The sequence below is a fragment of the Seriola aureovittata genome, chromosome 22 (genome assembly GCF_021018895.1).
Source record: "Seriola aureovittata isolate HTS-2021-v1 ecotype China chromosome 22, ASM2101889v1, whole genome shotgun sequence".
NCBI lineage: Eukaryota > Metazoa > Chordata > Actinopteri > Carangiformes > Carangidae > Seriola > Seriola aureovittata.
The window spans coordinates 9,522,304-9,534,462 of record NC_079385.1 but is presented as its reverse complement, the minus strand read 5'-3'; the positions used below and the strand labels follow the sequence as shown (position 1 = coordinate 9,534,462).

Below are 12,159 nucleotides of genomic sequence, written 5' to 3'. Positions count from 1 at the left end.
TTTGACACTTCAAAGCATTTTAATGCACCATTTGCAGCATGGGAAATGAGCATGCATTAGGATTGGGTTTTTTATTATTATTATTTTTTTTTTTTTTTTACAAAACTCCTTTGTATCCACACCAGTTACACCCAGACAGATGATATGAGTTGGTACATAATGAAAGAAAAGGGAAAAAATGTATGAATAACATGAATGTATGCGATGGAGAGGACAGTCTGTCTCATAAAAAATGTGTGAATCTGGGTGTACATGCACTCAACTGCACAGACATGTACAAACTCACTCTCTCCTGCACACACACACATTGAGAGCTGTGTGTTGAACTCTTTCATTTTGGCCTCCAGTTTTCTGCTTCTTCCTCACACAGTCTCATGTATTTTTCATGCACTAGTTGTCCCAGTAGATCGCCCGTGTGTCCAAGAGAGGACTCTCCACTGTTACAAGGTCATGTTCTACACCAATACCCTGATATTTGGGGACTGTAATGTGCATATCAATGGCTAAATGTAAATCTTTGCTTTGCAACTCTTTGTAATGGGTGGGTTTAGTGGCTCCAGAGACAGTCAGAGCTTCACTGTAAACCAGTGCATTCATCAGGTTCTTTTTGTCTTTCTCTCCTTTAAAAATCAACTAATAGCTCTAAGACTACTGCTGACCAGTGTCGTGGAAATGCATGAATATCACTTTACATGGTGCCATGCGAAATACTTTCACATCAGCAAGGCAGATGAAAACAAACAGATGAACAGCCTGTGTGCCTTCAAATGTGAAGATGCTACGGATAACGGGGCCTTCATTGACGTCACTGGGGTGCTACTACAAGTCCCAGAATGCGTCGCTTTCCTTTTCTCGCTGCGCTGGCGATGCCGTCGCGTTCACGTACTCCTCGGGATTCTCTCCTTTACATATGTAAATCTCAGCTGGCAGTTGGATAGAAGTAGCTGTGATTAAATTGGACTGGACTGGATTTCTTAACAAACATTAGGAAAAATTAAACAAATACTTGTTGTGTTTTCTGAATAAGCTAGGCTACATGTGTATTTCAGCTACGTTCAAAATAAAACAGGTAAATAGCAATATAACGGACTAGTCTACCAGAAGTCCATCAAAAGAGGATGGGAAACTTTCCTGTAAGAATGCCCAGACAAGCTAGCATGTTTGAAAGGTAAGTATAAAGACATGTTTTAGTTAACTGTATCATTTTCAGAAAGAGAATTAGCATTTTTTTTAGGCCAATAGCTCATCTCATTCTTTTATAGAAAAAGGCTCGTTTGTCTACTAGCTTTTTATGCTACTAGCGCTTTAGCCATAATCTATTACAACTGTTCCTCTGTATTTTTGTGTCGTTTCACATTATAATGGAAAATGTTATTTCTTTAACCTGTACAAATATTAATTAAATTGCGTGTTTGTAGTGGGAATGGCTAACCACATCAGACTATCAGAGGTACAGTTACAGAATGTTAATATAGTCTAGCTAATGATACAAAAATGACAACATGAAAATTCACATATAGCCTATAAATAGTTCCAAAGTACACTTTCACAGATGACATATTAATTGCTTCTGTGAAACAACTGAGAAAGAAAGGTTAATTGAACCAGCAAAAATATAAAAACATATTCAAATACGTAATTTTAAAGACATCTGTTAAGTTTCCATGTTCTCCGCCCCTAAAGTCATGCAACTCGGAAATCACAGAAAAAAATATCTAATTTTACAGGGCCCTGAAAGTACGCTGACATCGTAGTTGTCCCATTTCCGACAGCACATGAAGGCAACATGCCTCCGTACCACTACGAGTAGCAGCAGCAGCAGAGGCAGCAGCGCTTTCTCCCTCTGTAACCTAAACAATGACTCCTACTACAGACCGGAGGAAAGCACACCAATAGAATGCGTTACCCAGCACCAGAACCCTGCATTTCGCTGCTATTCCGACCACTCACTTAAATGTACCGACCGTAAACATGTGGATACCTACTGAACATGAAAAATACGGCGTCGGTAAGTTTATTGCCTTTATGTTTTTAAAACTGCTGTCCTCTGCATTCACTCGCATTCAGTTGTAGGGCATGTGTTAATGTGTGGATGGGCTTGTGGAGGTGAACTGGCTCAGCGAAGGATGATTTCCACCAGCGCGAAGTGTTTTAGTGAGTGATTGTTTTTATGTAAGGCAGCATCAGCTTTCTTTCAAAACAGCCCATGATGAGAGCTTGGATTTCATCTGACTGCCACATTGCAAAGCATAAGGTTGTCGCTCTGACCCCCCATGGTTTGCTAAATGAACAGCCACATTTTGATTTTTTTTCCCCTAGCTACTGGTGCTTTGCCCTATTTCCTCTTTGTATTGACAGGGTAAAAGCTGGTGGGTTATTTTGACTCAGAAGTGCTGTGTATTTGCTCTTGATACACTGTGTCTGTTTGAATGGGGGGGTGGGGGGTAATCAGCTGCTTTCTAGTCAGTCGCTGAATGTCTGTACATTTTCCCAAACCTCTGCTAATTCTTCGAAAGAAAGGCGAATCTAGAGAAAAAAAAGCAGTGAGAAGATCTTTATTAATTCTGTTATGTAAATAAGATTGAGATTGCTCTGGACCGTCAGAGGTCCTGGAAATGTGTGTATCCTACAGTGCATTGTTCCAGGCTGTCGGTGGCTCTGGATCAAACAGTGAAGTGAGACAAACAAGCGACAACAAACGCAACCAAAGCCAAATGATGGGGGAAAAAAATCCCACACAGACTTTGTCCTGTTGGTGTGGTAGGAATTTCTTCTTTGCCCGTCTTTACTCGCTAAAAAAGAGGCTCATTCAGATGCGACCGCTGAGAGGCGGCTTAAATGTCTCATAATAATATTCCCTAGAGATATTGGTCTGCTCTGTGTGTGATGCTCTGGTCCCTACATGATCCCACAGCCTTGGTGAAAACGAGCCAGTAATCATTTTGTAATTCTTGCAAGGATGCCAGGAAAAAGTGGCCTGTAAAAATCTGTTAAGACAAAAAAAACTGTGATTTGATAAGTGCTAGATTATCTCAGTTGTACAGTTTTTCCCTGTCTCTGCTTGCCTTCTTGTATGTATCCTGTGTGGTTGCATAATAGGGCACCAAGGCTCTTGTAAATGCTGCCTCTTGTCCAAAAATGCACTAGGTGCCACCTTGCCTCCATGACCTGAAATCAGCGAAGCACAGTGAACCAGAAACTAGCCTTTGGCCTCTCCCTGTCACACTCCGCAGTCTGGTCACTTGACTGCTCTGCTACATTTTACCCTAGTATAGACTTGTTTCCCTTCCCCATCTATGTAAGAGCTAAATACCTGATGTCAGTTACTGTGCAGGTATATTATATTACACTTAATCCTGACCAGGGCAGAGTCCCCTGGAGCCCATAGCTTCCATATTTTGATAGGGGAGGATAGATTTATTCCCTTTAGCTACTTAAACCCATTCCATCCTGTCAAAGTTCATTTGGCTGAATAAATGGAGGACATTTATTTTGAAGGCTAAATACTCTCCATTGTCCCCAAACTGCTAGAGGGGGCCTTGTTAATTGGATTAAGGGTCTTTATCCGTTTTCCCCTCAATAACAGCAATAAGACTCTTTTAATTGGCTCTGATTTATTTTTTAAGACATGTTTTGGCAGCGGTGCACTTCTTTGTGGCCTGGTCCTTTTTGAGGAAGGAACTAGGGTTTTTTTGCTGTTGTGAAATTCAAGTTACATAATCCACAAACCCATGCACACATAAGAGTATAGGGAGAAGCTGTTTGGTGACACAGGTTCGTTTTTAGTTATGATAACAGTGGAGTTAAGACAAGTTGATGTGCCTTTGATCTGTGGTTTTGTTTGTAAATTGCGCATTCCTTATCAGTGTCTGGAGAGGATGTCATTAATTCTGTTTAAGTGGCTCAATGCAGACTTTAGAGAGACTATTGAGTGCTTTAGGGGGCATCATGAGGGCTGGATTATGCTACAAATGAGCAGGCTTGTACGATGTTTTGCCTGATCCCATCGTAAGTCAAAAGTGTTCAGAACTGCCTCGCTTTAAGATGGCGTGAAAAAGTCAGCCATCATACAGATGGCTGATATGTGATAATCGTAAATATAACGGTGCACATCATGTCTTGGTTTTCAACACAGGAAGTACATGAAGTAGCTGTGAAGTGAGCTTGAGAGAGAACTTCAAACCGTGGTTAGACTGGCCAGTCATGCCATGAAGTGGATGTGAATGTCAAACACTTATAATGATGTATACTCAAGCTTTGACTTTCAGCACAAAACACTCCTGTTAGCCCTGCATTAATAATTTCAGATTTGTTAGATAATCTCGTGAATTAAAGACTTTACTTTTTTTTTATGTAGCATGGTTATTGGATAACCAAATGTTCATCCTTGTGACAAAATAACCTTTTGACCTCTTCACAGGTCTCCACAACTTATAGCAAAACACTACCTGAAATGGTATTGAATTAAATCACACCTCGGTAGAATTAACATCATTGATCCACATGTGTTTTGACTTTTCCATGCAGACCAGTTGGCTCCTCCATGAATATTCGTGCTGTAGAACTGCTATGATATCTAAATATTAGTACAAGTAAGTCCCTACCTCAGCCATTTTAAATGTGATCTCCTCCAGGTGCCTTTTATCCCCTTTTGACGAGGAGGCAGGCTAACGAAAAGGGCTTGGAATTCCTTGAATCCTTGCAGGAATATTTGATCTGGGGCCAAATCGAGATGAGATCAGAATGTCTGGCTGCGTAATTGGAAGGTTGCAGCGTTTGATGTCGATTCGCCTTCCTAGCGAAGCGAGGCCCAGGGAGGACGGGGGCCACTGCTATTGATGAAATATGAATGGACTCTCAGTGAGCTGATGTTAAGGCGCCCATTAGCCCACCAGTGGAGTGATTACTGGTTTTTAACCTGAAGCAAGAAGGTTGGAAGATTGATGAGATGATGTTAATATCTGATTCCTAAATGGACTTGCTGGGCCTGGGAGATGGAGACATTAGATTGAGCCAAGAGGGAGAATCTGTTATATGAAAGTCATATTTCTCAACACAAATATGGGTTAGGTTACCAGTAGAAATGATAAGATGAGGTTAAAAAGGATAATAGGAGGCATGAAGTTAGATAATGAAATGAGATCGCTGAATCTCGCATGACGGATGGAAACAGGAATGTCTCTCCATAAGTAGATGATGGGTAATCTGTCATAAATGTCACGGAAGACAAACAAACTGGGACTCGGTCACTGACTACAGAAAATACTCGAGGCTGCATTGTGTCATGTTTGAAGAGAGTAGACGTCAAGTCAATGCTGTAGACAGACAGAGCGAGGCCTTTCTCCTCATTAAGGCCCTTTGATATAGCCAATCAAGCATGTCATTGCTCATCATAATTTGGACACATAATTAAACTATTTTAACGAGCTGGTTCAGATCTGCGTGCTGTCTGCGCTCAAGTTGAATTCTCCGTCAAAGGTTGATCGGAGAAGCTTGATTCAGTATGTTACCCTGTTCTGTTCTCTGAGTGCAGTGGAAAAAAAGCAACCAGCTCCGTCCAGATAGAAGACAGAGTGGAGCTGCGGCCTGATTGAATGTTCTCGCTCAGGGCCTGGCTGCGATGGATGGCCGATGTTGGCCTGGGGCTTTTACTGCTCTCCCATGGCTGACATTGCTGGTTCCTCTCCTCAGGCGATGGCGCTGTGGTTGATGGGTGGGGGTGGGGGTGGGGGTGGGGGGGTGGAAGGGGTAGGGGAGCGGGGGGCGGATGCTGGCGCGTGTCTGGGGTGGACTCATTGTCAGGGTGTCCACCCTGCCCTGTTACCCCAAAATTCAACCCCCTCCTTAGCCCCCCACTCCATAGGGGATTAGCAGGTTGTTTTGGAGGGGGCCCTGAGGCCCATTCCACCATTATATCCATGATTCTCTAATGCGGCAAGCCCCAGGACGATGTATGGGAAAGGTTGGGGTGGGGGGGCGTGGTGAGGTGAAGCTTACCAGCTTGTAATTGCTTCCTCGCCCGCCGCCTCGTCTCCATCTGCGGAGATAGCACCCCTTTTCCTCTGTGTGCGCACACAAATTTGCACACATACTACTCCAGTGCAGTCATTCAGCATTGAAGGAGACTGTAGGAGGATCCCTTGTGAATTGAACAGATGCAGGAAAAAAAAAAAAATGAAAGCAGCGAGAGTTAATCACCCAGCCCACCACTATACACAAGCTGTTCCCTGGTGTGTGCATCATGCAAGGGTTAAATAAATCTACGTGGACATGTGACATATGACGGACTTAGTGAGCATTTTATTCACCACTGATTCACCCCGACATGAATAGCCATCTTAGCAAAAACACGGCCCATGACGTGAGGACAGAGTTGGAGAAACGCCACTGCCGGTTCGTTTGTGTTATTCAATTAAATCATGCTCTATTTATTATGCAGCCCTCAATTATGGAAGAAAACACTGAAACCGCACAAACATTGTCTGCTTGTTTAGACTCGGCAACACTAGACACAGGAGAGGGAGACGGCTGTGTGACCTCACTTATGTTTTGTTGAAATGAAAATATTTTACCCCCTTCTCTCTCCACTTCCTTTTGAGCTTTCCTTCACCACACACACTGGGGATACCCCAGTGAATCCCGTTGGAGTTTGTGACACAAACAAACCAATACACTGTAATTGTCTGTCCGCATCCATGTATGATGTTGAGACAGAAAGCAGCGGGGAGCTTTCCTGCATCTCCACTCCAGTCTTTCATGCTTGCTGTAGGGAGACCATGCTTCCACTCTGAGATGGCTGACTGATTTCTAGTTTGCATGTGGCTGTTGCAATGCCCATTATTTCACATACGGTTGACAGGAATTATTGGTGGCATTCGCTTGTCTGTCTGGTGATTCTGATATCTGTCTCGTGGGCTAATTTTTAGGGCTGAAACCAACAGTTATTTTCATTATTGATTAATCTGGCAGCTAATTGCTTGATAAATCACTTGGTGTCCATCTCCAATTCCGGGATATCATTTGCAAATGTCTCAAAATGTCACGATGCATCGGCCTACACAAAAATAACCTGCCAAACAAAACGATCTTTTGGTTTTTGGTTAATGACATTTTCTTTGTTTTTGAAAAACTGAAAAAAACAACCCTTTCCCCTGTTGGCTAGCTTCATAGTTAAAAAAAAATACTCTGAGCCTCTGTGATACGGTGTGGTACTTTATAGCTGTGGTTCCCCTTTCCGCAATATCAACTTGTGATCCCTGTGTGAGAGAGGTTAATAGGATATGTCCTATTAGGAATTCAGCAGCTTAACTGATCAGTAGCACTCCTGTAGTGGAGGCGAGTGAAGAGTGTGTATGTGTGTGTTTTTGTCATCTGTGCTGGCCGGGGGGAAAAATGACTGACATGCCATTTTCATAAATGAAGGGCGTCTGTTGGTGACAATCACAGTGATTGACGGCTGAGAAGAGCTGTTTATGCGTCAAGAGACACTTGTTTTTTTTTTTTTTTTTTGTTTTTTTTGGTGCTCATTCACGGCAGAAAAATGATCGCCTGCGCTGGTCCAGCATCAGTTATCTGTGTCCCGTGGCTGTAATCCAGGCTCGCATGTATTGACCATAAAGGAAGTGTACATTGATTTGAGCAAGAGTTTGTGTGGCTGACCCAGTGCGTCGTTATGACCCAAAGGCTTCCAATTTCCCATAAACCTCATTTTAGCAATAGCAACCTCTGCTCGCCCTCAAGTTACTAAAACCAATGTGCCTGATTCATTATTAACATGCTAATAAAAAGGAGTAGTTATGGTCTGTTCGGGTTAAGTCTTATATCATTAATGGATTATTGATGGCTAATAAAGTGTCAAGTCTAGCTCAAAGGACATATGCATACTTAAGAAAGTGAAGAGCTAATGGTCGTGGTTGTGTCTGTCCTAAATTACTATGTTAATTCTTGAATATAGAATTGGCTTCTAACACCCACATTCACACAGTCGCAGTGGGGGGAATCGTAACCAGTGGAGACTCATACAGATTGCTTTGGTCCGGTCCTTTGTTTTGCTTTGCAGTGTAATCTATTTCTCAGTGGGATTGTTGACCCCTGTCAGTCCAGTCCGAATCTGTACTGGGGCAGTTTTTCCTCACAGCTTCTTTTTCTCTACATCCTCCTTTGTGGTGTTGCAGTGACACTAATTATCAGCAGTCCACGCTAATGTGGACACGTTTGGATACTGTGTCCACTCAGGAAAGCCACAACAACAACAACAACAAAAAAAATGAAATCTGTTTTTTAGTTTTCTGATGATTGGATAACAACAAACTTGATTTGTTACCACCACTGTCTAATAAGTGGTTGGACTAAATACTTAACTGTATTCTGGTCAGTCTTGTGCTCATTATTTGTACGCTGATCACACATATTGGTACTGTCATTGATGTGTAAAGTTTGTCCATTTCTGGAAACAGGGGCAGGATATCAAAGCTCAATCCATTTTACTCTAGCATGAAATTTGTTGTGACCAGCATGTATGTACTAAGCAGGTTATTTTAAAGTTTAAAATCCAACTTGTCAATGCTTTTTCTGTTGATATCTGTCATATCTTTTCTCATATCTGTTCTCCACATTCTTATCGGCTGACGTATGTGCTGATCTCTGCGACTGGCCGATGTTCCCTTCTGGCAATGTGTATAGTTTAGAGTGTCAAAGAACATTGAAATGCTTTGACAGTTCATATTTCTTTATTTGCATTACTGCCACTTTCCTACTGTTTTGGTTAAGGAAAGTGGCTGCTTGTGTGACGACAGCATCTAATGTTGCTGTGTTTGAAAAGTTTGGCTTGTTTTTGTATATGGAAAAAAAAAAGTGAATTATACATGAGCATTAAAGATCTGATGCTCACACTGCAGCACTAAAACATCTTTTAAAACTCTATAACTGTTTTCTGAAAGATCAGATGTTAGTAGGATAAATCACTGGCTTAGTGTGGATGGACGCCCACAACAGAAGACTAAAGATGCATTTGTGGACATGCCCTACATTCATCTAAGTACCAAGATACTTTTAACAAAAAATACGGCTCAGCTCGGCTCTGTTGCTCTTAAAAGCGTTGCTGTCCAGTACAGGTCACTGAGGACACTGTCAGGAGTTTATCAACAGGGAAACGGGCAGGATTAATGTCAGCGAGAGAGACATAGACAGAGGGTGAAAGGTCGCCGGCCAGAAAGCTGGCGGACGCCATTGCTCGACCTTGACGGGGCGTTCACTCAGTGCTGTTCACACTTCTCTGGCCTCATCTGTTCCCTCTCTCCTTCCACTTTTGTTTTGTCGTGTCCTCAGTGAAATGGAAATGCTTTTGTATTTCTGTGGTGCTGAATTGGTTTTCCCCCTCCTCTATTTGTGTCTTTTTCTCCCTCTGCCCCTCCAACTCTCCTGCTCATTCCTGCAGAGTGAAGAGTTTCCACAGACAGCAGGTCACACTGTGATGACCTGTATCTCACTTTCTGCTTCTTTTTTTCTCATCTATCACTCACTCATTCCTTTTCTGTCTGGCTTTTTTTTTTCCACCCCTCTCGTTCCTCTCTTTCTGTAGCCCACTTCCCTCTATCTGTGCTGCAGTCTGTTCGACCTTTATCTCTCTTTCACATGTGTCCCCCCCCCTGCTCTGAATCCATACTCACCTGTCCCAGATATCCCCAGATACTGTGTGTGTGTTTCCCTCCTGTTTGTTAAAGTTTGTGTATTCAAGGATACATGCTTATTTGAGGAAATTCTTTTCTGTGTTGCATAGATGTGCTTGTGTATGTGTTTGTATGTCGTATGTGTGGTTGTGTGCTTGCAGCAGCCTCAGTAGACTGCGAGTCTGAAGATGATAAAGCACCATAGGGGCTTTGGAGTAGAGCTGTAGCTACAGCCGATTTTAAACAGCCTATTGTTGTGCTACTTACTCTGCTCCTCATCACATCCTGCTAAACATGTTATGTTAGATTAAGGAGACGTTGTGAACAAAATAAAAAGCATCCTTGTTCTTTATGCTCTGCTGCTGATGACTTAAAAAAAAAAAAAGAAAAAGTGATGTGAATTGTGAGCAGGATTTACTGATGATCAGTTCAGAAATTACCATCAAAATCTCTCTGGCAAATAGAGAGATTGCACACATACACCACAGGTATGTCATTTTAGTGGTGTATATTGACTGTGGGCTCAAGAGCTGTGGCAGTAGCATTGATCGGTTTAGATCCCTTTCAGTCTTGTGTGAGATTGAACTGTTTTCCCGTCTCCATCGCTCTCTCTGTCTCTGTAAAGATCACACTGGGAGGATCAGCTGCTGCCTGGCTGATTTCTGGGCAGCGGCCTCTCCAGCCTTGGCTGCTGTTAGCTGTCTTATTACCTGCTCGTTGTGTGTGTCTGTGCGCGTGTGTCTGTGTGTGATTCTACATTTGCACTTTGTCCCCTTTGAGGCCCGCGCATGCTTGTGCGAGCGATCTGTTTCCTGCTCTCGCTGTGCCACCGAGATGATGGCCTGGCTCTCCTCTGCATGTCAACCTGCTGCATGCTCGGTGCTGGCTTGCTGCCCGTCCTCCTCACCTCTCCTCTGTCAGCTCCCCTCACTTCCTCTCTGTGCCCACACACAGAAAAGCCAGTTTGATGTCAGGTTGACTTTCAAAAGGGCTTTTCATTGCACCCCACCGCCGCTCACTTGCTCTCTTTCGTCACGGCTCCCTTTTTTTTCGGTCAATTTGAAAAGACTGAAGTGTTCAGGCCAATTGCAATTGATTTTTGGCATGGAAGACCGCTCGGCTGATTGAAATAGCTTTATTCTATAGTAGAAGAAGGTATAGGATGCATAGTATTCTACATTTACTCAAAATGGTTTTTCTTCATTTCGGTTTTTGGGGCAAAAGAACAGACGAGTTACAACTTTGAAACGAGATTAACTCAAATCTCGGTGACAAAGCCCTAAAATATGATTACTATGACTGGTTCTCCCCTGCTGAACAATTCTTGTGAATTTTCTAATTAATTGTGTGGATGTTGTAGAGTGTTATTGCCTCACGGAGTCTGTTTAATTCATCAGGTTGACTAAACCTCCAACTGCGACCCAGTTCACTTCCTACGTCTTCTCTTTTCAACCCAACCTCTCTGTGGGGACTGTTCCTATTTGGAATGTTTATCCAGTTAAGAGGAAAGCTTTCAAACCACGCAGAGACAGAAACAGATTTCTTAGTTAAATGCTTGTCTTAAATGAATAAGACCCCCTCCACCCCCGCCCCCCAAACATCTGAGCCACTGGAGCATTTGAAGTTTTGTTTGTCTGAGGGGAGCAAGGACCAAGTGTCTTCCCGCTCCCTGCCTCTCATCGTTGATTGAATGGGGACTTTTCAGCATTCTTCCAGCAACACCAAAGGTTGGCATCGCAGAACATTGTGGGGTTGATTTGCTTTGTTTGTGCTCCTTTTCCAGAAGTTGCATAGAAGAATCCTTCTGCTGATTCTGTGGGATGGGTTTTTCTTCTCCTGTCATTTGAGAAAAAAAAAAAAGAAGCGCAAAGAGATGCAGTAGACGTTTTATCATGTTTTTAAAGGAGAAGTTCGACATTTTTGGAAACATGCTTATTCGTTTTCTTGTCTGGAGACAGATCAGAAGATCAATTCATGTCTACATGCTAAATATATGGCAGTAGAGAACAGGTGTTTAACTCAGCTTAGCATAGAGAATGCAACCGGGAGTAACAGCCTGCCTGGCTTGTTCATAGGTAACTCAGTTCACCTCTTGTTTGTTTAAACCTGATAAAAAAGTGAACTGACTGAGGTTAGCTGTTTCCCTCTGCCTCCCGTCTTTATGCTAATCGTTTGCTGGTTATAGCTTGTGATTTCAATCTTCTCATCTAACTTTTGGAAGTGAACAAGCTTATGTTCCATAATATCAAAATTCTACTGATGTTGCACCGGCTCTCAGATAGCATGAAGCAACAAAGCACTAAACCAGGCATCAGGGTCACTCCCAGCACCTCAGATCAGTTTCTTTTCTGCCTACTGGCACTACCAAAAAAGACAAAACCCAGCCACAGTGGGATTGACTCGACTGCCCCCATTTGCCACAAGTCTAACCTCTCTCCAAGCATCCACCTGGTGTCTTTATTTCCCTCCTTCCACCAGTTGTACCCTCAGG

General features: G+C 42.8%; 1 protein-coding gene across 3 annotated transcripts in view; it reads left to right on the top strand.

The window, feature by feature from the left end:
- The first annotated feature begins 1,814 nt into the window (after nt 1-1,814).
- dock4b (dedicator of cytokinesis 4b) overlaps nt 1,815-12,159 on the top strand; it is a 116,292-nt gene continuing 105,947 nt past the window's right edge. For all 3 annotated transcript variants that reach the window (XM_056367312.1, XM_056367313.1, XM_056367311.1), the window contains exon 1: nt 1,815-2,008. In XM_056367312.1, the coding sequence (XP_056223287.1) occupies nt 1,972-2,008 (37 nt within the window). In that variant the 5' untranslated portion in view covers nt 1,815-1,971. The remainder of the gene's footprint in view (nt 2,009-12,159) is intronic.